Raw genomic sequence first — 25,288 nt, forward strand, 5'->3', positions numbered from 1 at the left:
AAGGCTTACAAAGCATAGATATTCAATTTAAAATAATGCTAATACATTTCACAAGCAACACAACCCTAGAGAGAAGCAAAACTGTTTTGGCCGCAGGTGAAACTGTCCAATATGTTTCATCACCCACTCAGAGAACTCTTAATGTTGAAAAAATGATACAAAACAAAGAAACAATTCATTTCTAGCTCGTGACTTTGTGTTTGACATTCAGACATTAACTTTGGCATCCTCAAAGTCTTGCCTCAAGCAATCTTTTTTGTGGTTTTTCAAATTGTTTTGCACTTGCAATTCTGTTTCGGTTGATTTTTCGGCATCAAACCACAATGGCAATGCTAACAAGCATTTACAATGCAATGGTTTCGCCTTTGGAAAAGTTAGAGCTATTGGCATTGTAAATGACAACATTTGTATTTATGTGTTGGTTTTGGAAACAGATAAATAAATGTCATTGTCATATACAATGGCAATAGCTTAATCTCTCGCAAATGTGAGACCTATTGCATTTGCACCCACACATACACACAGAGTCACACACACACACAGAGCCAGCCGCGCACACACACACACACACACACACACAGCCAGCCACACACACACACACACACAGAGCCAGCCACCCACACACACAGAGCCAGCCTCACACACACACAGAGCCAGCCTCACACACACACAGAGCCAGCCTCACACACACACACACACAGAGCCAGCCTCGCACACACACAGCCAGCCGCGCGCACACACACAGCCAGCCGTGCGCACACACACAGCCAGCCGTGCGCACACACACAGCCAGCCGTGCGCACACACACAGCCAGCCGCGCGAACACACACACACACACACAGCCAGCCACGCACACACACACAGCCAGCCGCGCACACACACACAGCCAGCCGCGCACACACACACACAGCCAGCCGCACACACACACAACCAGCCGCACACACACACTCGGAGCTCCCTCGCTCCTCACAGTATTCAGCAGGAGGATCCGGGCAACAGCAGGCCCGCCGTACCCTCGTCCGCTGCCCGGACAGAATTTGTCCACCTACCCTGTCCCCGCAGAGCAGCACGAGCCGGGGCTCCCAGTTTCCAAGAGAGGGCTGGTACAGTGATGACGCCCACCAGTGTCCTGTGCTACGGGCGGCCGAGTGGTCAGTGCCGAGAGCTCCACACCTTAAGGAGGGGGGTCAGTACTCACAGAATTATGGCGCTATAACATGCCCAATTTTCACGGCGTCCTCAGTCCCAAGGCACAGCCCGGTAGTGTCCTGCCTGCAGTTGCCTCCGTGTGCCCCTGTTGCTTGCTTGTGCCTCCGTGTGCCCCTGTTGCCTGCTTGTGCCTATGTGTGCCCCTGTTGCCTGCTTGTGCCTCTGTGTGCCCCTGTTGCCTGCTTGTGCCTCTGTGTGCCCCTGTTGCCTGCTTGTGCCTCCGTTTTCGTGCCCCTGTTGCCTGCTTGTGCCTCCGTGTGCCCCTGTTGCCTGCTTGTGCCTCCGTTTTCGTGCCCTTGTCGCCTGCTTGTGCCTCCGTTTGTGCCCTTGTTGCCTGCTTGTGCCTCCGTTTTCGTGCCCCTGTCGCCTGCTTGTGCCTCCGTTTTCGTGACCCTGTTGCCTGCTTGTGCCTCCGTTTTCGTGACCCTGTTGCCTGCTTGTGCCTCTGTGTGCCCCTGTTGCCTGCTTGTGCTGTGTAAGTGTGTGTAGAGTGCTCTGTGTGGGTGGCTTTGTGTGGCTGTGTGTGTGGGGGGCTTTGTGTGGCTGTGTGTGTGGGGGGCTTTGTGTGGCTGTGTGTGTGGGGGGCTTTGTGTGGCTGTGTGTGTGGGGGGCTTTGTGTGGCTGTGTGTGTGGGGGCTTTGTGTGGCTGTGTGTGTGGGGGCTTTGTGTGGCTGTGTGTGTGGGGGGCTTTGTGTGGCTGTGTGTGTGGGGGGCTTTGTGTGGCTGTGTGTGTGGGGGGCTTTGTGTGGCTGTGTGTGTGGGGGGCTTTGTGTGGCTGTGTGTGTGGGGGGCTTTGTGTGGCTGTGTGTGGGGGGGGGGCTTTGTGTGGCTGTGTGTGTGGGGGGCTGTGTGTGGCTGTGTGTGTGGGGGGCTCTGTGTGGAAGGGCATTGTGTGGGTGTTTTTGTCTGTCATTTGCGAGAGATAAAGCTAGTGGCATTGTAAATGACAATGCCATGTATTTATGTTAAAACAAAACATAAATAAAATAAAAATAATGTCAAGAGCAATGCCAATAGCTCTAACTTTAACAAAGGCAAAACCATTGCATTGTAAAGAGCAATTACTAGTGGCTGAGATTAATTCAAACATTGCATCTATCAGTTCTTTGTCTTTCCCAGTGAGACTTGGGGATGTTGCACTGACCAAGGATTGTGGGTTATTTAGTTCTTTAATGCTTGTTTTATGGACTGTGTACCACAGACCTGAGGCGTTTGTGCTGTGTAATTCCATAATGTAATGTTGGAAGCGCGGTGTGCAACAGAGAATGGCGGGTCAGTCCTATTCTTACCTTTTGTAGTGTTCTGTGTGGACCATTTGGATTGTACACACCTAATGGGATGAAAGAAGTGGTTGACTTTAGCTGCTTCCAGTGAAGGTCCTCAATTACCCTATACAATGGGCACTTCTGGTGGTGGTCCTGCAATTGTTTTGACCTAATTTGGCTCTGTTCTACAATTCTCCATAGTATTTGTTTATATTTGTTGAAACATAAGTTGGGCTCTAATTTATTACGGAAAGTGCACGTATGTGAAAAGTATTTGTTTTATTTCACTTAAATCACCGCTGCAAATGTTTAGCTGGCAATGCGCCCAAAATGTGGTGTTTCACAGTTGCAACTGGAGGTCAATTTGTGTAGAGTCCTTCAACACTGCTGCAGTGTCTGCGTTGTTTACCATTTAAAGAGGTCACATGTTGGAATTTGGGATTGTGTACTGGCATGTGCACAGAATGGACCATATCAGATGACTGTTGAGCATCAATGTCTCCATTTGTTTTGTACATTGTATGCTTTGGCGTACTCTGTAGGATCCATACTCGCAGAGCAAAAAAGTCTTGATAGGTTGCGACTAGAACTTTCTGGAGATTATAGAATGTTGGATGATTTTTAGGAGATTTTGGTGGAAAATGCTTTTAGGTCTAAAGGTTTAGGATTACTGGACATCGTTGTGATCTTAGCTGTGAATCTTCATTGGATTTGAAATGTGGAATTGGCATCTACAACTCTGAGAATTAAATTTTAATAGTAGAGTTTCTCTTCCTTTTGTAATGTAACACATTCTGTATGGTACTAGGTGCCCATTTGATTGCATGTAGCATTTACACTGTGGTGTTTGTCTTGTTTGTTCTTCATTGCCTGTCTATAGAAGCCCACGGTGTCCTTACTTGCTTACTGTGCTAGATGATTAGTGGAGGCCGGTGTTTCTTCTACTACTTTGCTTTCTTTCTCTTTTTCTTTCTTCCCTTTTCATTCTCCCTTGCTCTTTCTTTCTCTCTGAGGTCTCTGGTGTTCTCTGGGCCTTGGACACTTGTTCTCTTACTCTCGTGACAAATCAAATCGTAACTAGTCTCTCCTGTTGCATGTGAAATAGTCCATGCATTTAAGAAAAGTCGCTGGTGCCTCTCATTTAATTGGCAACAGTCTGAGTCACTGTTCACTCGTGAGAAATCATAACTTGTTCGTAGCAAACAGGCAACTGGGATCCATGCTTTTAAATGCGGCACACATCCTGGCTTTGTCAAATGTCCAAACATCAGTCTATAAAAGCAGGCCTGTTGGCATTGTCGAGGGCGGGAGGAGTCACCACATCACTATACATAAAGCAGATCATTGGCTTTGTCAAAAGGTCACCACATTCCTCAGTCCATCCAACTAGCAATCATGCATGCCCACCACTCCCAAAAACCTCTTCCCATTACTAATCCACTTCACTTACCCTATCCGTTTTTTTAACACAAAATTAAAAGCATGAGACCCCCGAGAACACAAACTTAAAGCAACTAATCCTACAAGGAAAAGGAAGCGCCTATTACTAGTCCTCTATCTATTTACCTCCAGCTTTGAGTTCCAGAGTAGCATCCTACATGCCGCAAAGTGCTTCAAAGCCTTGTGTGTGGTAAGTGTGATATAAATACAATTTGCAGCCAGTTCTGTTTTATACCAGAATATCCAGACCTCAAGCATCCATCACAAAGTTTTAATTGTGTAGAACCTCGGCTGGGTCAAGCAGTGGCGATGTGCACAAATATCACAGTGGCCATCCAGTCACATCAGAAGAGCTCACCCAGCTGCATGCTGGTCACCCCTTGGGCAATTTATTACACAGAGGTAAACTCTGGTTTTGAATGCCCAGCTCAGTGTGCGTCATGATTCGGATGAGAACAGATTTCTGCTGCTGTAGTTGGCCATGCAGCACACTGATTTAGTGTATAATGATCATTTTCTGTGCAGTTACTAGCTGCACGAGATTGGATTATTTAGGATCCTTTTAGGAAGGTGTGATGCTTGACCTGATTTGGTAATGTTGGCATATATTTGTCCATGCACACACAGATGGGATCGCAAAGGCATCAGAGAGACTTGATGAGTCCATGTCCTTTGTTTCTGTGTTTACACCAACATACCAAGGATTCTATATGTACAGCCCCCCCCCCCTCCTGTGGTACTTCCACCGCCCCTGACCGTTGTGCGTGATGTCTAGACTAGCCTTTGCATTGGGCCCTGCTCCCGTACAAAATAGTAAGACATAGGAACAAGTTATTCTAACGTTTAATGTGTGTAGCACTTTACAAAGCACATACAATCTTAAAAAACGTTGTGAGAAAACGTCACCCCTTCCTGGAGGTAGGTGAATTTTTTGACGCAAACGCCTGTTTTCCCCTTTTCTTGTAGAAAGCGATTTGAGTGAAAAATCCCGGGTAGTTGCATGGGAACGGCTGTGTACCACCCGGGGTGCGCCCCCTTGAGGTAAAGCAGAACATAGCGCTACCTTCCAGTAAATACCAAAGCAACACTTTGCACTTTTGTGACACAAACCCATCACAAAGTGCCCATAAATCTGTGCCCCGGTGTCCTGCTGCTGTGAAGGTGTGTTCTGCAGGCGCTCATCGCCCCTCCCTGCCCGCACAAGGCCCCCCCCCCTGGGACCACAGACAGTCGTGCGCATGAATAATGCAGCGGGGACACCTGAGCCAGGTGCCGCCTGCCAGGGCTGGCATCGGATGCTGGCAGTCAGCTGCCACCAGCCCCGGACCCAGAGGGACCTCCTGCCGTTCTCACCTAGGACGGATGGGCGAGCAGACCCGGGGGCCCGGCCCGCGCAGCGGCGGCCCCACCTCATGTAAGTCTATTCATAATGTGTCTGTAGTGCCTCGATGCCCACGTTCAAGGCACTTTCAGAGGCGAAGACAGGGAGACGGGGAAGGGACCGAGGTAAAGAGGGCGGCCCCCCTAGGGCGGTGGTATCAGGGGGTTTCTGTGCGCAGAGAAGGAGGAGCAGGGAACGAGGCGCTATAGAGCGCTTCAGGTTGGAGGAGGGGCATAGACCAGACATCTCTAGGGGCCCAGGGGCCCCTAATAGCGTAGGTGTGATTAGTGTTAGCAAGGTTTTCTTTTTACCAGAGTCTGGATGGGGGGTGGGGGCGTTTGACGACACCCGAGGGCGGCTTCACGTTTACAGTTATTTTTTTGGGAGCTTGTAAACTGCCTGGTAACATCGCAAGGAAATAATTTACCGAACTCTCAGGGTTTGGTTTGGAAGTGATGGATCAAATTAGAGTCTGCTGTTCCTCATGGGGAGAAGTGTAGCCTGTGTCAAGGGTACCCCACACCTGCTCCTAGCACTACAGCCACTGAGAGCAATAAAAGGGGATGAAGCGTCACAGCCAACACCGCGCTTGAGGTGCTTCCATGTTGTCGATCCTCACTGCGAAAGGAGAGAACCCACCTCCCTCCTGTAGTGCCTGCAGGAGAGGTGAGTGTAGATCAGACCTGCTGCAGCCAGCATTAATGTCACCCCCACTGCGGCCTTGCACACAGAGCCCGCAAGGAAGTCACGGCCCGCAGTGCTACGAAGGCTGCTGTAGACCCATACACGACAAGCAGTGCCAAGTAACCTGCATGTGGTGGCCCCGCCCCCAATGAGCACTGAGGTGGAAAAGGACTTGCGTTCCTGCTGCACTGGTACTGCCCCCACGCACCTTCAGTGCCCACGTGGATGAAGAGACCACACCAGCCCTGGCAACAGTGTCTCGCAAAGGACTGGCACAAATGGACTCAATACATCATCTACATAGCAGCCGCTCAATAACCTTACAGGTCAAAGAACCTGGAGTGCATTTACTGCATCTCGCTTCCCGAAGTCGGAGAGGGTGCCCTCCCATCTAGTGCCCCAGGTTTTAGCAGGCAGTCACTGAGGCCGTAACTGGAGGAGGGAGCACCGCATAATATGTCAGTCCCTGCGGCCAGGCGGCATACTCTCGGTTATGAGGCTGTAAGCTGTAGAATTCTATGGGGCAGAGTCGGATTAGCCAATAGGACAATCGAGCAGTGACCAATGGGCTTTTCTGATTCAGCAGGGGGGGGAGAGGACACGGACGGCGGGAAACGTGCACAGGACAGCGAGGGGAGGGGGGACGGCGGGAGGAGGGACACGGAGGAAGGCAGGACAGCAGCAAGCACGGCCCGGCCGGACCAGATTCGGGGGCGTTCCCGGCTTTTGGCTGACGTAGCATGACGTAGCCAAAAGCCAAAAATTCTCGGGAACGCCCCCGAATCTGGTCCGGCCATGACGGACGCCTCTCTGTTCCAATGGCTAGCCTCCATTTATGGAGCTAGCCAATGAAACAGAGGGCAGGTTCCAGAGTCACATACTGTAACTCAATAGATTTCTCCTGCAAAAGCTGCTTGCAGCAGCTTTTTGCAGCGAAACCTAAAAAGGGAAGACTAAGTGAAAGAGCATACTTTCGGTTGTTGATGCTGACGACAAAGGCGTGTCTGTAAGAAGTCAAAGGAATGTCTAACTGTGAGCAAACCTTACACCGAAAGCAGAGTTTTGCAAAGTTTCACAAGTAAACCGAAGAAGCAGGCTTTAGGATTGGTTGACAAGTACCTCCACTGTATTTAGAATACAGCAATGAACTCTCTCAAGCATTCTCTCGCACTAAAACCCCAATTTGAAGTGTAGGTTTGAGGGACAGAGACATTCGCCGGACCAGTAAATACTGCAGGGTAAGGGTATTAACAGGTCTGGTGAATACTTTATATTCGGTGTCTCCTCAAGAAAAATGGGAAATTGTATGGAGAACTTTGCCCCAGTAAATTTCTGTATGTTTTAGTAGACAAAATATATCAAGTGAAAAATGTGATTGTGCAGTACTGCCTGCAGCACTTATTATTTAGATAGGGGAGCGATCAAAAGGTAAAGCACATATCAACAGTTTATCAAGGCACTCATAATAGGGATTAAATGCCAAAGCACCTTCGCCTAAGGAAAAGTTGCCATAAAAGACTTTGAAAACGAAAACATGTGGAACTACTTGAATATCTTGCGATGACTGCCAGGCCCGTTAATGGCTGAAAACAGCTTCAATTTTTGACCCCTCAGCATGAAACCTACAGGTTCAGCTAAGATGCAGCCTTACAATAAAAGATCACTAATACAAACTCAACCATTAAGGCAAACATTGCTGTCGGCATGAAAAATAATACCTATTTATTTAATTTTGTAACTTCTGTAACATTTGCCCCAACTTCCATCTGGTTTTCATATACATTTGGCACAGTTTTGTCGCAATCTAAGCATTCCCACCTCTCGGTTCCATAACAAATGTCAACGTGCATGATAGTATCTCAAAAGAACTTTACCTAGGAGGTTCAATGGATGGGTCTTGGCCAAAAAATTGGGCAAGGAACATGAATACAAAGTTATTACCAAAAGTGAGTCATTAAACCAAACCTACTAGACAGCGCATGCGAGGCATATTTTGATTTACCAAGAACAGAGAGACATGGAGTCTGCCCATTGCTTACCATTGGTTGCCATTCCTAGTCACTCATCTGCTTGTTTCTTATTCATGTCCCAGCTTGTTAATCGTGTGTTTGTACCTCCCATGGAGCATTTCCTCATTACAATCTCTTTGACTGACTGGCATCACTACTTCCATAACTTGCACTAATTTGTACTTTTGTGTAACGCACACCATTGGAGAGCTTGTGTTTTTGAGCCATTCACCTTGTGTAAGTTTCTCCCTCTGCTCTGTTTGAATGTTTTTATTTTCTTTATATTTACCAACCCAACTCGGATTTGTAACAATAATAATAATAATAATAATAATACTGTGATTTATAGAGCGCGAACAGCTACCTCACAAGGAGGTGTCCCGGCGCTAAAACGTACCACAGAGGTCCAGGGACAGGAGTGGGAGACCTAGCGAGGCTGGGAGAAGAGCCAAGTCTTTAGCAACTTCTTAAAGCAGGGTTCAGATGGAGCCTGCTGGATTGCTTGAGGTAGGGAGTTCCACAGCGCAGAAACATTTGCTGAAAAGGTGCGACCACCAAGGCGTGCCTTTTTTGCTCGTGGGACAGCCAGCAGGATTCGGTCATTAGACCGTAAAACACGGTGTTGGGTATACCTTGGAAGGCGTTTTTTTAGGTAAAGTGGGCAGGAGCCATGCAAAGATCTGAACGCGAGTGTCAGGGCTTTGAATTTTATCCGGTTGGCGACAGGGAGCCAATGCAGGGTTCTAAGATGCGGAGAGACTGACTGTTTGAAAGGAATTCGCAGTAGCAGCCTCGCAGCCGCATTTTGAACTACCTGCAGTTTATGGGTTAAGAATTTTGGGAGGCCCAGGTAAAGACCATTGGCGTAGTCCAGCCGTGAAGTGACAGTTGCATGGACTACCATTTTTCTGCAGCTCTCGGGGAGAAGTTTAAGAAATTTACGGAGGTTTCTTAATTTACTTAGGCAGCAGCCGGCCACTTGTTGGATATGGGAAGAGAAAGACATCTTATCATCCCATCTCACTCCAAGGTTTTTTGCCGAATGACTGGGCAAGGGTGAGGGACCCATTTCCACCGGCCACCATAGCTCTGGGGCGGGGACAGGGCCTTTACCGAAGAAAATGACTTCGGTTTTGTTGGCGTTTAATTTTAGTTTGTTGGTATTCATCCAGTGTGCAATGTCCTGGAGACAGCCTTTAAAATTTGCAAAAGATTCCTGTGTCAATTCCGTGTAAGGGAATACCAACTGGGTGTCGTCGGCATATGAAATTGCCTTAACACCCCAGTTGGCAATGAGCGTGAAGAGGGGAGCCAGGTAGATATTGAATAAGAGAGGGCTGAGGGCCGAGCCCTGCGGGACTCCACAGTTGAGGGTTTTAGGTGTGGAAGAGATCGTCCCGAGTGCCACCTTCTGCGTTCTCTGAGATAGATACGACTTAATCCAGCTCAGCGCGTGGTCTTGAATGCCTATCTCTGCCAGCCGACTAAGTAATCTGGCGTGGTCCACCGTGTCGAAGGCGGCCGATAGATCCAGGAGTACCAGCATAGCTGAGCTTCCTGCATCCATCGACCACCTCACTGACTCGGCTACCTCTAAGAGCGCTGTTTCAGTACTGAAACCGGGCCGGAAGCCAGACTGAGTTTCATGGAGAATGTTGCTGGTTTCCACAAATTTACTCAGTTGGCGTTGAAAAGAAAACGCATGTCATTTTGTAAGATGTAAGCATGAGAGGAGTGCGTGCCTACAAAACGATGCGGGTGGCTGTGTCATAGGCTTTTTTTGTTTTGTAGCGTTGCACAGCATCTGGATGTTATGCAACATGGCAAAATACAATTGCCAAAGCTAATAGGTCACATTGGTAAGGCCTATTAACTTTGTCAATGCTTGTTTTTATATTGCCACCATACCATTTAATTCCCAAACGGTGTGAAGATTTCAAAGGAGGAGAAATAGGAGGGTCAAACATAGACAACAAGATAAATAATACAAACCGGTTTCAGAAGAACAATGTGAGGAACCTTTCTGGATCCAATTGCACAGTGGGCAGATAGGTGGAGAAGCAGGTACCCCAGATACAGTTACATTTCTAAAGTTGATAAGGTGTGAAAATGGATTGAATGTCTCACTTAAAGTTGTTCAAAGGGAAGAGGTGCTGAATTTGTTTTCATCTGCCTCATGATGTAGGGGATGCTGTTGCTACAAAGCAGATAGTTGACCCTGGATTACAAGCTATGTGACTGAAACAAACCAATTATGGCCTACATAGGATGTGTTGGAGGTAAAATAGTCCAGTTACCCAAAGATAACCAAATATATTTATTTATTACAAGTTTTATATAGTGCTAGCTATCTCCTCTTGTGGAGTCAGATTGGGACCACAATGGCTCCTACTAGGAGTTTTACTAGTAGACCAGAAGTAGACAAGAGAACGTCAGCATTGTTAACCAATAGACACACCAGGCTAAGACAGATACACCATTGCGATGAATACCAGATCAGTCTCGTCGCCATAAGAAAGAGACACCATCAATGGAGAAACATGGACCTACACCACTTAGTAGTGGAGCAATGCTGCCGATAATAAAAGCTGCTAATTTAGGATCCTGCTTCTTCGGTACACATGACCTCGGAGAGTGTCTGCACATTTATATGTCAGATCTTGCTCCATGCCGCTAGTAACACTTGTACTTTTAGCATTCTCAGGTGCATGCAATGTTGAAACAACATAAACATTTGTTTAAATGGTTCTTTGAGAATTTACGAAGCTGAAGATTTCACAGTAATAACAGTGAATGATTCTTCAGTACAACGGCTTCTGCTGGATAAAAACGAAAACAATTCCTGTTGATCTGTGCCTGGCACCCAGCTATGATGCGATTGTGGCGCTACCACGGCAAAAGCATTAAAAGGAAAATTACTCATTTATAATGAAGAAACACACAAGACAAGGATGCCATATTCACTATTTTAACCATTGATAAATCTAATCTTCAATTAAATTTCAGATGGTGGAGAGAGACAATTTCTTAAGCTCATCTGTTCAGTATGTCGAAACGTGCTAATGTGACTGAAACATTAGCCTTCTCAAAGGACAGGCTCACATTTTGGTTGTTTCTTTATGAGCATAACTCTCGGAAGGAGCACAGATAAGGCAGGTGGGATAAAGCAGCTCCAGAAGAGTTGCTGACTGGTAGAACATATTGGGGAAGGACAGATTTACAATACTACATCCAAAACCCAAACAGAGTGAGACTGATTTATCTGTGACAGCACCAAGCACTGCATTGCATTTAAAAGGTCGCACCTATGCAAAGCTGGCACCAAAAGCTTCTTTCAACATTCTAGGGGAGGGGCGGTCGGGAGCCCATATACCCAACAATCCAGAAAAGATAATCAAATAATGGAATATCTTAGTAAATGCATGATTCTGTAATGAATTTAACAGGGTGCAGAATGTATTAGTGCAGAACACAGAAATTACTTTAAGGGATAGGATCTGCTCAGTTCAACTCCAATATCTCCATCTTCTTCTAGGTTATTTCGGCTAACGGATGCTTTTGGACATTTACTAATCTGCTAGTACTGCTGTCTTCTAGCAAAATGCAGAGGCACATCTACATTTCTAATGATGGGCAGAAGGTGCAGGCTCCAGGCAGCTTAATAAGAATACAAATAGTAAGAATTAATGTTTGTTGAATCGTTTCATGGTAGGTGGGTGAAGGGGAGCAGCTACTGAATTTAGAAGCAAAGTAAATCAAGTTACATTGGTTATATGGATGTTTTCAAAGAAAATGCTAGGGAAAATATTTGGCAAAAAATTATCATTTGAAAACCCTCATCAGACCATCTTAAGGATACTTCTCTTGAATGGTCAAACGTATTACCACCCTCACCCCCATCATAAGTGCTAAGCACTGAAGAATTTTAATTCTACAATGTCAACACTATATAAATGGTATACCATCATACTGAGAATAAAGCAATGATACAACTCCAGTTAGGATCTTATCATACACTAGTCTTATTTCCAAGAACCTTTGGTCTACATAATTTGCCCCTATCCCGTGACTAGAAACAGATAAGAAAATGTGCCATGTTTTCAAGTGCTGCTATCCTACAGACCCATTGATTCCTTTCATGGGAACACTTGTCACAACCACCTCTCCATCATGTCTGTTGAAAACCTCCTTTAAATATTTAGTCTATTTAAAGACATATCGATCTGAGAATTACATTTACTTTACCTCTCAATGAAGTTGTTGTAGACAAGGATACTGTTTTTCAAGTAGGGTTGTGGGTTGACATTGCTGCCGAAGGCATACTTGAAATGGCCATCTCTTAGGCGATAAGCTCTTCTCCTGGAGATTACGGAGGTAAGAATGTCTTTCAAGTGTTTCTGAAACAATCAAAGCCCATGTAGGGAATATGAATCAGACAGTGGGTAAACATCATGTGTAAGAATCACTTACACATGAGTGCAAGTTTAAAACACAGTCACACCAGATTCGGTTAACCACTCAACCACATCTTTTCCATGACTTTACTGTTATAGGTCTTTCTTTCTAAGAATTAGAGCTTTTCTAAAGCTTTTCTATGTGTTTAGAGACAATACATGGTGAGTGGGAAGAATCCATGAAGAGTGCTGCAAATTACTAGTGGTGTCCCAGGGATACATGTGCTACTGCATTTCACTGTGTATTCCATAGCGATTTTGTACAGATATTCTTCAAATGTAGCATTGGGAGCCGTCAGTTCTTATTCTATGAGGTAGAAGATTTACAACTGGAATGCTGCACAAGAAAATATTTTACTCAATGTCCAGTCATATCTTCAAAAACAATCTATAACTTGTACTTAACATGCTCAAAAAGTTAAAATAAAGAACGTCACAAAGCGAGAGACCATCATATTTTATATGGTTATAACAAGGCCCCAAACCAGAATCAGTCAGTTTTCCTAGTCTGTCTACTTTTCCCCCAGACTTTTTAAATAGGAAGAGCAAGGGCTGAAGGGAACTGTTCACATTTTGTGAATTAGGTTATCTGAAAAGTAGATTGTTTTCGTCAAGGTCTCCAGTTGTTAGGTAAACACCGGTGCAACACAAGGAGGAAGAGCTGTATACTTGATGAAGCAAGGGAGATGCTTACTAAGAAAATGTATATTCCCTCAGCACAGTAGAGATTCTAAAAGGTCTCTGAACTTGGTCCTAAGGGACTGGCAGCATGTAGGATCAAGTTTTTGAGTTGAAAAAGGATAACTCAAGAAGTGCTGAAATTTTGTGCAGGAACTCATTGTGCTCGCCAAAGAAAAATATTCTCTTCGCTCATAGCCGATTAGTCACACAACAATAGTGAAATACGCAAAACAGATGCAGATTGCGAGTATAGTGGAGGAAAAATAAGGATCCTGATAACTAGGGAAAACCCTGTAGGCTGCACTCTTCACTTCTACATGGCAGGCACTACTCACTCACCTCAAGAGCATAGATGACAACGCTCACTGATTCCTCAGTCACATTATCCAGGCCATTCTCATAGGCGGTGACAATCATACGTCCTTCCAGCTGTCCCCGTGATGGCAGCATCATGGTGTGAGAGCAGAGCTTCAAGTCATCGTCCTCCTGTGGGTCCTTCACCACAAACTGCTGAGCGCTCAAAAGGGGATTCTGAGGCTGGAACCGGTGCTTTAGAAAGCAAAATGCATAACAGGCATAAGAGGAGAAAAAGCCCAATAGTTCCCAAAGGTCAGAATCTCCATGACGTTTACATGCTTTAATATAGCAACACATGGGCATGCTCAAATACATTACTCCAGTGACTCACTCTTCTTTTTATCACAGGGGTAAATAACATTTCCACTGAAGTCAAAATATCAAAGCACACTTTTTATTAAGGTCCATAAATGGGAGGAAGGGAAGCAGGATATAAACATTATGTTCTTTTGTATAAGATTATCTTTGGATTCCGATGATTGGAAAGGAATACTGTGTAGTACAAACCCACAAAGTAAGGGTTTTAAGAAAAATATTTAAGCAGATTAAATGTATCTTGCTGGGAAACTGCATCAGATCACATGCAAGAAGGCTTTCTTAGTGTGTGACACGTCTTTACATAAATGTTTAAGAGGGTCAACCAAGATATGCAATCTGCAAATTCTGCATTTGCACTATTACCTCTTGTGGGCTAAGCCTCATGTATACTGCACTAACCACAAGCTATTAATCAATAAATGTGAATCTTATACTGAAAAATGACCAGCACTGAGAGAATTGCTATGATCAGCAAAGCATGGCAAAGGAAAGGGGTCTCATTATTCTCAATGAGAGTATATTTATTAGGCAACACAAAACACAAAGGACAAGACTATGTGGTCATGACAGTACACCAAAAAATAAGATGATGGAAGGGGAAGGTAAATGAACTGAAGTGTTGCATGTGTGGCTGTATGTTTCCCAACTAACAAGATAAAGATGGGTTGACTTCTCTATAAGTCAGTCACTGTCTTTGTGTTGCCAATTACAGGAGGTGCAAGCTCCAAATGTACATATACTCTGGATACTCGCAGGTGATTTCCCTCCCAATGTTCTCAAACCAATTGGCCAAAACTATAAAAAGAAATTTTAAAAGGGGGGGTGGATGGGAATACAAAGGCATCCAGGCTAGTAACCCCATGGCGTCATTCATATAAGGGCAGGCTAGCCCGCCAAATTATGACTCTCTCTTCCCAGCCTGTTCGACAGGCTGAGTAGAAATGATAACAGAAGGCCTTTTTTTTCCTTGGCCTGGTAGACATAACCGGGCCAAATGTCATCCTTCCTGCTTGCCCAAGGGTGGAGGTAATTAAATGTAACCTTCCCCAAGAAAAAGAGAGAGGAGGTCATGCTTTATCGTCTCATTCAAGGGAGTGAAAAATAATCCTTCTTTGCAACACTGCCGAAGTGAAGAGACAAGGGAGCCCAAGGGGACAGCACACGCATGGCGGGAGAGGCTACTAAGGTCGCAGACGGAGGAGTGCTGGGGGAGGACCAACCCAGACAATGTTACCACATATTGAGTACTCTGGTTGGGATGAGGGTGTTTGAGGGAGAGGGGATGGGTTTGTGCCTATCACTGTGTTTCTTGGCATATATAAAGGGCATGGTTGCCTCTGTGGGAGAAAGACTGTAATGACATTGATCTGTTTGATTAGTTTGGTATTTTACAAATTAATAAATCAGCTGTAAACCATAAATATAATAATCAGTCACCCTTATGTAGGACTTGCCACCCACAAGGTAGGATGTATGGCATTTAAAAGAAGCACAAGTAGAAATGTAATGTTAACATGTCCTTACAGTGGCTAGCACCCAAAAGATATTTTTCACAGTGGCAGGCTAAATTGTCTTATGTAGAAAACTAGAGGGCAGATAAAAAAATCCTAATATTGTATATGGGATTAGGACTAGCTCGAAAAATAATTAAACATCTATTTTTAATAGCTATTGAAAATCCAATTCAATTGTTAAGTCAAATGTTTACTAAATAGTGAGGAAATTAGTAAGGAAAGCAAATTTTAGAAAGTTATTTTTTTTCCCAGGATGAAGTTTAAGGAGCCTAAATTCACATTTGCTCTACAAAGACAGTAATTAGTAATTGAAGAGGTGTGAAACCTGCACTGAACAAATGCCTGAGTTTCGGGATTTGTTGTCCCCTTAAAAGGATGAACAGTGTGGCTGGGCGTAGGAACTGGATTAACCGCAAAGAGACCTCTCCTGTCACAGGCAAATCTCAGCTGACACCTGGGCAAGGCCCTTGCTTTGTCCCACCAGACTTCCGTCTCTGGGTTTCCACATACAACACTAGGGGCACACTTGAAATGAAGGGAAACAGGATGTCAAAAGAATTGTTTCCAAGTTAAGACTGTCTGCTCTGTGTCATAGCTACATGGGGGTTGAGCTCAGGTTAATTTAGTAACTTTAGTGGTTCACCTTTACAACAAAAGTTATTATTTATTGAGGTGGGCACTTACCCCTCTCATCTAATGACGTAATTTCTTACAACAGTCACCTTCATGGGGCTATCCAACCAACATCATTTATGACACCCACCATTCTCTGCCCACACACCTATCACACAACCACACAGCCATGTTCTTATGCAGACACCTGGAAACAGGTAGCATCGTATGCCAACACACCTATATTCATACACACAGAAACACCCATGCTCACAACAACCTGCACACCAACCATCATACACTCACGCAGCTACGATACACCAATGCTCTCTAGTGCCATTCCAAGTTATAAGTCATGTTATCATAGATCTTTAAAAAACACTTATAAACATAATTACAGATTCAACGAGACACAACCATTTAGGGCTTTCTCAAGTAATGACAGGGCTGAGAGTGAAGGTTGATGTAGTACGGTGTGCTGGAAAATTAAGTGAAAGCGGCACAATAACTGATGAATTTCATCAGTTATTTTATTTTGTAGAGGGAGACTGCTATTTTTTCATTCACAAAATGAGGCTAAATAGAGAGGAGACCACACATATAAGTAGAAGGATAGAGGCCAGGAATAACTCCATGCCTTAGGCCTTTTTCATCAGCTCAGAGAAAGCCCAATTCCACTGCATGGTCGATGGTAGCGCAGTGAACACCATCCAACATTAATAACGCTGTAATTCTTTATCTGTAGCAGCGGCTGTAGTGGTCAAGATGCTCCAATCAAGAAGCATATATATTCACTGAAACAAAACAAAGGTTACAGGGACTGTATAGTTAGGCTCAGATTTCACAGTTATTGGCAAATGCAAAAAGCTCTTCTGCTAGTTTTACTTTCATCACAAGTACTAATTTCATGAATGTTTATTTTTTTATGATAAAGCCGTAGTTAGTACATTAGCGAATCTTAACCTACTAACAACTTCAGTTCTTTTTAGATTAAACTCTATATTGCGCTTTAGAAGTGTAAAAGATTGCCAGCGTTAACTAAGTGAAACTTTTAATGCCTATGGTTCCATAAAGAATACTGAAATCATCACCTTTTACCGATCTCACATTCCAAATTCTTCCACAAGACTTACGTCAAATTTCTGCCTGACTGATGAGAACTTCTTCTTCCCTTTAGGCTTTCCAGGCTTGGTGGTCGAATTCAGAGTCCCTGTACCTTCTGCAAGACACGAATAAGGAAACATTTATGTCAAGGTGAATAAAGGTAGTGGAATATTCTACGCAAACCTCCCATGCCACACCTGCACTTGTGACTTAATCCACTTAAGCTATTGCTGGCAGGCCACTCCCTGACTGATTTCAGATCTAGAATAGCCATTTGCGTATTCCAATTGAAGCATAAGGCACACCAGAACAGTCATTACAAAATTGTGAGACTGAAATACTCCTGGCAAAAGGTTCTGAAGCAAAGCTAGCCAATGGCTGAAGGAAGCAGATAAAATCCTAATAAAGTAAGTTTAGAATACAAACTTTTTCCATAAACGATGCAATGATGTATGTAAAACACAAAAAGAGAAGGGTACTGATTTACACAGTCCATGTTGCAAATGTCAGCATCCTAACAAACTCCTCAAAAACAGTTCCCAAGCTCATAACTGCTCAAAACACACACTTACCCAAAATGATGACGGGGTTAGAAACCTTGCCATGAGGTTTTCACATTCTGTGTTTTATTGTGATGACAAGAGGTTTGAGTATTTCCCAAGAGAAGGAAGATGTGGTCTAAAACAGTAGTGTCTAACTACAGTTCTCTACAGCTGGATGAAATTCAATAGAGATTTATTATTATTTTGGAACCCATGAAATGACTCCGTTTGCATGCATCCATCTCAGATCTTCCCTGCCAAAGAGTGACAAGTATATCCTTTTTTCACAAAATTATTTTGTTGTAAGATCATATGAATACCTACATGCACGGCTTCTTCAAGTCTAAAGGAACTAAGTTATGGATTATAGCTGCTAATATGTTAAAATGTAAAACAATTTTTCATTTTGAACGCATTTGCTCAGATCCTTGTTTGCATGTAAGAAACTGTGCGTGTGCATGTGATAAAGTATGTGTGTGTGCGCATGTGAGAAAGTGTGCATGTGAGAAAGTGTGTGTGTGCATGTGAGAACGTGTGTGTATGTGTGCATGTGAGAAAGTGTGTGTGTGTGCATGTGAGAAAGTGTGTCTGTGAGAAAGTGTGTGTGTGGGAGAGAGTGTGAGTGCATGTAAGAAAGTGCGTGTGTGTGGGCGTGAGAAAGTGCGCATGTGAGATAGGGCATGTGTGTCTGTGTGTGTGAGAAAGTTCATGTGTCAAAATATCTAGAAAATAATACCACAGTACAAGTACCAGTTTGCCTTCCTACGCCCAATAATTTAGTCAACTCTTCCGTTAAATCCTTAAATATGAGAGAAGCAGTAAACTTTGTAGCGCATAATGAGGTTATGAGAAAACATGGTCCACAACAATATCAGCCAAAGGAAGCAAGCATTTGCAATGTAATAAGTTTCGCAATTACGCGAGTTTGAGCTATTGACATTGCAAATAACAACGCCTTTTATTTTTGTTTTTAAAACAAATAAAAGGCATTGTCATTTACAATGCCAATAGATTAAATTCTCGTAAATGTGAGACCTATTGCATTGCAAATGCTTGTTTTTTTCTAGCTAGCTCCTCAGGGTGTGCTGTCCAATGTTATTTTTTTTTCTAACACAAAACAAAATTTAAATGTCTATAAATTAACTGTGCTGATATCTCAGAGCATGGAAAGCATAAATGAATCAATTTTTTTTGGGAAGTAATTCTGAATTGTGGTGGAAAGAACATTTCTTAATGTGGCGGGCCCAGCTTTTGTTTATATGGCAGACTAGGAGTCGGGGTGTGCATCACAGGAGGAGACCTACACACGAAACACACAAGGAGGGATGTGAGCATGCGCAGCGAGGGCCCAACAAAGCCTCCAATGTAGCGCGCCACTGTGCGTTGACCCGGCATACAAAGCAACGTATTGTCGCCAACCACAAGTAGGACTTTGAAGTTTCAAACCTGTTAATTAACATCCCAGTGACTTCACTGGAAGTAACATCTCAACGCCTTTGGCTCGACAGTCACCCGACGTTAAATGTGACCCAGATCAGAGGAGTGAACGTGTGTGACATCGCGGGATGAAGTGAATTGTGACCACTGCAGGCAGCCGTCTCCTGCTATCAGTGTCTGTGATCGCAGCAGCGCCGCAAGGAGTGTCCTTCTGGGCACTGCTAGCCTACAATGGGTGTTGGCAAACCTTCATTGCTTAGGGAGCCGGGCTTTAAATGGGCAGGTACTTGAGTGTCTGCGCTTCTTCCCGATTAAAGGGAGTGCACCTGCACTCCTCAAAGGGGCTCAGTGATTAGAGCGGGCAGTACAGACCCTTCTGGTTAGTAAACGGTCTCTCCGGGACAGTAAGTACCTGCACTTTTGTATACTTGAATATGCAGCGCTGGTTAGCAGGTAAAACACCACGTCCCCACAAGCCTTGGAAACCTGTAGACAGAAGTGTTGCTGAAAATGTACCACTCTGCTGCCCAAATCCGCGGAGTTGGCAAAAATGGATACCTGGCAGGGATGAGGAAACCAAAAACAGCCCTGGCAAACATGCTGAGGCCAGCCCCGCTCCCTTCCCTTCCTCGTGCCATCTCTCTTTCTTTCCTCCATCCATCCACTCTCTCCCCATCTGTCTTTCTTCTCCATCTCTGATAGCTTTCTCTCTACCTTCCCGTCTGCCCCTCTCTCTCCTGCAGCCTTCCGGTGCAGCGGGGAGAGTGAGAAAGCCAACAGGAGCGGCACTGTGCTTGTAAAACAAGCCGGGCCAAAGGACTGGGGTAATGCCGGTGGAATAAAAGGCCTGTCCCGCGCCTAGATGATTGGGTTGGTTATAGGTCGGTGGTCTGAGGCCCCACTGTGATGACCCTTATGCAGACAATGTCGTATGGAGAGGGGTCTGTGCGCCCTGTGCAGTGTGGGTCTGTTCAGGCGGAACTATGCACCGTGAAGCTGCAATTAAACAAGGCCCCGGGCTGCGGGGGAGGGAGGCTGGCAGGGTGCCAGGCAAGGGGCGCGGGCTGTGCCAGTTGGCCGCACTGCTCTTCCCTAAGCTTTGCGCTTCTGGTTCACTCTGAAGGCTCCAGAGGTGAACAGCCGTTCACGGAAGAGGTTGGTGTGGGGCCTGGCATCATAGAGACCACAGGAGCATTGGCATGGAGGCAGTTTATGAAGCCGTGTGTAGCCTCGGACAACAGGGTGCTGGCACCCTGCGACGAGTGAGGGGACATTTGTAGGCGATTGGGACCAGGCTTGGCAAGGTTTAATCACACTCTGTCCCTTCTCACCTTAATCTAGCCCACCAACCAGCCGGAACCGCTGGCTCAAATTAAGCACTGCCGCTCTTTCCTTGAGTCGCTTCTTTTTATTTGAATATGGTCTGTTGCTGTGGCTTGTGGACTGCACCGTCCACCAGGAGAGCGCCTCCTCGCTTAGGGTTTGTTGCTTCTCCTGACTCCAAGTTGCCAGATAGCACGAGCGTGCCGGACGCCATGTAACAAGTGAGATCAGATGGGTGGATGTTAAACGCGAGTGCCAGTGACGTGTGTGAGCGTCCGCGTTGGTAATGGAAATGGAAATTAGACTATCGAAGAAGTGAAATGAAGTGAAACTGTGAAAGAAAAAAAAGAAAGACGGCGCAACAAAATAAATAATGTGACTGCGATCGCATAGGTACACAATTTTGTGCACGTGAAATATTGGTGCCAATACCACCCATCCTATGTGGGTTGCACCGTCGAAATGATCAAAGTGAGCGCAGTGTTGCTCAGTAACATGCAAAAACATTGTGAAAACTGAACTGACAGTAACAGAAACAAGCGCTCGCCATTGGGTGAAGGCAACGCTGTTTATATTTGCATCGCGTTTTCACTTTCGAAAGCACGATGCAAAAATAAACACAGGGCACCCTGTCTCCTTTTGGGAGGCCCATCAGGACTGGATCTCAGGGGTTGTTTACATAACAGCCTCCTTGAGATAAGAAATTGCTTCACGACAGCCGTGATGCAGGAGACCCAGACCGGATGGGTCGCCCCAAAAGTAGAAAGGGCAGTAACTAAGAAGCCTCATTTTCAATGGGAAGCCACAGTTTACCATAAATGGTGACGCTACCCAATGAAAAAGAGGGGTGGGGCTTCAAGCCCCCTTCTGAAATATACTCACCCACAATATGTTATGCAGACACGAGCAGCGCATGTGCGCTGCAACGCAGGTCCGCAAGACCTAAAAAAGAAAGAAAGGGAGTGCGGGGAGAGGATTGGCATCATTGATAACATCACTGATTATATTGGAAGAACATTGTTAAAATTACTAATGCGATCAACCAATGATTTCTGACAACATGTTGCAGGCTTTGTAATAGAAAAATAATAAAACAACCAAAATTAATGGTTGGAATCTTAGAATTTTGCTGGTTTTCTTTCTTAAGAAATTTGATATTTTAAAAGCGAACCATTTTTGGGCCATGTCCCTATTTTTTAGGTTTCGACTATTCTATCCTGTTAGGGATTGAATAGGCGAGATTATAGTAAGTAGTCCGAAAAGTCTACCTAGACAAAGAAGGGGGTTCCCCGTGGGTAGCTTTAAGATATGGGCAGGTAGTAGGGGGGAGAGACCAATTTAAATAGAAAGAGAGAGTACCCTGCCTTAGGATATACAGGCCCTAGCTAGAGGGTCCAATAGATATATGTGAAGGGGTGATTAACCTAGGGGTTGACACTACACATAACAATCACATGGTCAAAACAAATAGACTGTACAGTTCATGTTAAAAAATATATATATTTTTTATTGTTTTTTGATAACAAGGATATAAAAATTTAATGAAATGTTTTTTTGTATCATAAGTACATATAAGTCATAAATAAGACAGACATAGATATGAGGACAACCACACCAAGGAAATTCGTCCTACCCAGTAACGGCCACACTTAACACACACTGTCTCATTCACTTCAATCCCTACCCACTCTTTCTCATCTAGTACCATTCACCATTCATTCTACCATTCATTCTTCCAATCCTGGCGAGTACAGCACATAGGTGGTTAATGTGTTGTATAAATCGGGATGTTAGTCCAGGTAGATGGTTTTAGCTACGGGTCCTGATGTAGTAAGGACAATAACCGTATTCCTGGAGACACAAGCCGACGCGCGTTTCGGTGACAGGCCAGTTAGGCCGCACCTTCGTCAGGGCAAGGGGCAGTATACTGGGAAGGGCACAGGGGTAAAATTCTGTTTGCGTATTTTACTCTGTTATTCAAAGATACCAGGCATCTGATGGCGACATTAGAATACAAGGGCACCGCTACTGCTGGTATTTCATAGGCGAGACTTCAGGTCAATTCAAATCCGGTATAAGCCGGCACCTCAGCGTTGTACTTTTTTTCTAATGCCTTGGAGGTCAAGCAGGTTCTAAACAATAGTTGGCATCAATTGAGCCGGGGAAGCCGGCTCGTAGGGCTGAGTTTTTCTTTCCAGTGTCCAGGGGGCGCAGAGGTACACAATTGTATTGGGCGTATGGCGAGCCTTTCGTGAATTGAGCAGCCGTTCCTAGTCGGGGGTTCAGATAGTTCTGTTTTCTCAGTAAATAACGGGTGGATGCGATGCCATCTTAATGTGAAGGGTTGCCTCTGTGGGGGGCTGGCTGATGCAAAGCCTTCGTCCCACGGGCTGTTTCCTTCAAGCTGGGATTCCGCCGACCGAGTCTGCCGGCCCAATAGCGGAGACTGGATTCACGAAAGGCTCGCCATACGCCCAATACAATTGTGTACCTTTGCGCCCCCTGGACACTGGAAAGAAAAACTCAGCCCTACGAGCCTGCGGATCGCGTACAGTTTATGTGAGGATGGCGTGTGAGGCAGACGCGTGCACATCAAACACCATCGGCCTCGGCATCCGACTTCAAAGGAAGCCGCTCGCACACCACCATTTGTCTGAGCCTCGGCATCAGACTTCAAAGGAATCTGCTCCCCCAAGACGCTCCCCCGCCCCCCCTTCCCATCAGACTTCAACGGAATGCGCTCCCCCGCCCCCGCCACAGCAATGCAGAGAGCGTGTTGTTGTTTGTTCACCCCCATGGATCACCATGATTACTTGTGGCATACCACTTCTCCCATTATAGTTACTGGCTCAGGGACATTTTTATTTTTCATCTGAAAGAGCTCGGCATGCAAGTGTTTGTGTTTTCTTTCCCTTAATCAGTGCAGCGCCTCTTCAAGGCCGCCCGCTTCATCTTTCACACCAGACCACTTACATTTTTTATCGTATTTCCTGATTAGTGCCCACATAGGTACATGCGACAATGCGCTAGTCCTTCCATCTTAAACATTTAAAATGGAGGTTTTCCTTGCATTACAACCGAAATAAACACAGAGACAACAGAGGAATTACTATTTGCGAGAGCTGACTCTGCTCTGATGCTCCACGACGCGCTGCCACTCTGCACCACACATTAACTGTGGCCACTGCACGGTGTCGGCAACAAAAGGCAGAACCACTCCTCCTATAAACGTAGCACGTCTGGGCTGCTTCTTCAACCATGACCTGGGCTTTAATCAACATGCAAGCATTCCCATAATGTATGAAGTCACCTTTATTTAGTTTCAGCTATAGCCCCCTCTCCCCCACCCCCGCAGTAACAGATTTGCTTTCGGCCTGAGGCGATGTTTTGTGTTTTGTTCTAGTCTACCTTCCCCGCATTTGTTAGCCCGCATTATTCTTGCTCAGTGCCTTTGCATCAACAACTTAACGTTTCTCGTGAGGCAATGTTTTTGTAAGTTTTACATTCAGCACCCCCGCCGCAGCAACATCTTTGCTTTCGGCGTGATGCAATGTTTTTGGTTTCGTTTTAGGTCTAGCTTCCCCGCATTTGGAAACAGGAAACAAAGCTACAACACTAACACTTTTTTAGGAAACTATCAAGAAAGAAAGCTTTTACGAGCACATTTCACTGGACTGATTTAACCAGGTATTTTCTTAGTTTTAGAACCCAGCCACTGGAACCAAGCTGCTGCACACTTGCTTACTTCGTTTTGTAAGTGGTGGGTTAATTTAGCACTATGTTTCGTATTACCAAAACTGTTCAGCAACGGCTTTCTTTTCTGTCCAAGTTAATGTGTTTGTTTTGATTTTAACCACAACTTCCCTGCATTTATCTAACGGCATGATTATTGCCGTGCAACAAAAGCTTAGCTTTCACATCAGTTAATGTTTTGGTTTTCGTTTTAGCTACAGCCCCCTTATCTTTCTCGAAGCGTATTTCTATAGCTCTGTGCCTGTGCTTTTATTTTAGCCTGCAGTTTTTGGTAAATTGTTCTTACTTGTGTTTTATTTTATTTAGATATGAATAAAACATGAAATACAAACATGTAAACACTTTTAGCAGCTACTAATTCTATATATTCTAGGCACCCACAACTAGTTTTTGGCGTTCATCCATGTTACTTGCCCCACGAAATAACAAGCATTGGCATAGCCAATAGTTCTCGCTTTTGGGACATGCGAAATATTTAGGTATACAGCACAATATCCTTGTTTTTTGGGGGAGTGGGGTGGGGAAGAGAAAGGGGGGGGTCATAAAAAATGTCTGCGTATGGACAGACTGTGTAAGCTAGTTGTTGGATCATGGACTTCATTTAGCACTCATTTTTTGAGCAACAAAAATAAATGATAAGTCTAGTTCACTTTTGTGTCTAATTTTACAAATGCAACTGTACCAGTTGTCAATATGCTGAACACATACTAGACAAATTGTATTCTCCATTTTCAATACACTTTCCAAATTTTGGTTCACAGCACATCCAAAGCTGCAAACTGACTAGGTAGGAGACTTTCAAGTGAACTTAACATACCCAAGTTTTAAACCTTAGTAATTCTTAAACTTCTCACAGTTAGAACCTGCTGTGATAATGTGTATCTTTGGACATGGAGAAAATTACAGGACTTTAACGACTTCTTGCGCTATTTGTGCACTTGTACCGCAATTCTAAATAAAATACAGGTATTGAGAATGAGGGCCTCCGTTCTGAAATGTATAATCTACGATGCACTTCTCCTGTGAGGGGACGAAGGCCGGGAAGACAAACCAGTATGAGTTGTTTAACGTCAGGAGCGAGGCTCCACTTCAGTATTTAAACTTCGATTTCCTTGTAGCCTCTGCGCACTTACCTCTCGGACTTTGTAACAGTCTATTGCCCCACCCCGTCTCTGGTTCTACTCACTGCGCTCTCAGTTGTAAC

The 25,288-nt window shown here is 44.8% G+C and overlaps 1 protein-coding gene across 1 annotated transcript in view; it reads right to left on the reverse strand.

The window, feature by feature from the left end:
* The window catches only part of TADA1 (transcriptional adaptor 1), a 198,956-nt gene that overhangs the window by 58,897 nt on the left and 114,771 nt on the right, over nucleotides 1-25,288 (reverse strand). Inside the window, exons 4-6 of the mRNA XM_086956343.1 lie at nucleotides 17,059-17,144; nucleotides 13,464-13,673; nucleotides 12,235-12,386 (exon numbers count right to left, since the gene is read on the reverse strand). Coding sequence (XP_086812469.1) covers nucleotides 12,235-12,386; nucleotides 13,464-13,673; nucleotides 17,059-17,144 — 448 coding nt within the window. The remainder of the gene's footprint in view (nucleotides 1-12,234; nucleotides 12,387-13,463; nucleotides 13,674-17,058; nucleotides 17,145-25,288) is intronic.

The sequence above is a fragment of the Lissotriton vulgaris genome, chromosome 1_1 (assembly GCF_964263255.1).
Source record: "Lissotriton vulgaris chromosome 1_1, aLisVul1.2, whole genome shotgun sequence".
Taxonomy (NCBI): domain Eukaryota; kingdom Metazoa; phylum Chordata; class Amphibia; order Caudata; family Salamandridae; genus Lissotriton; species Lissotriton vulgaris.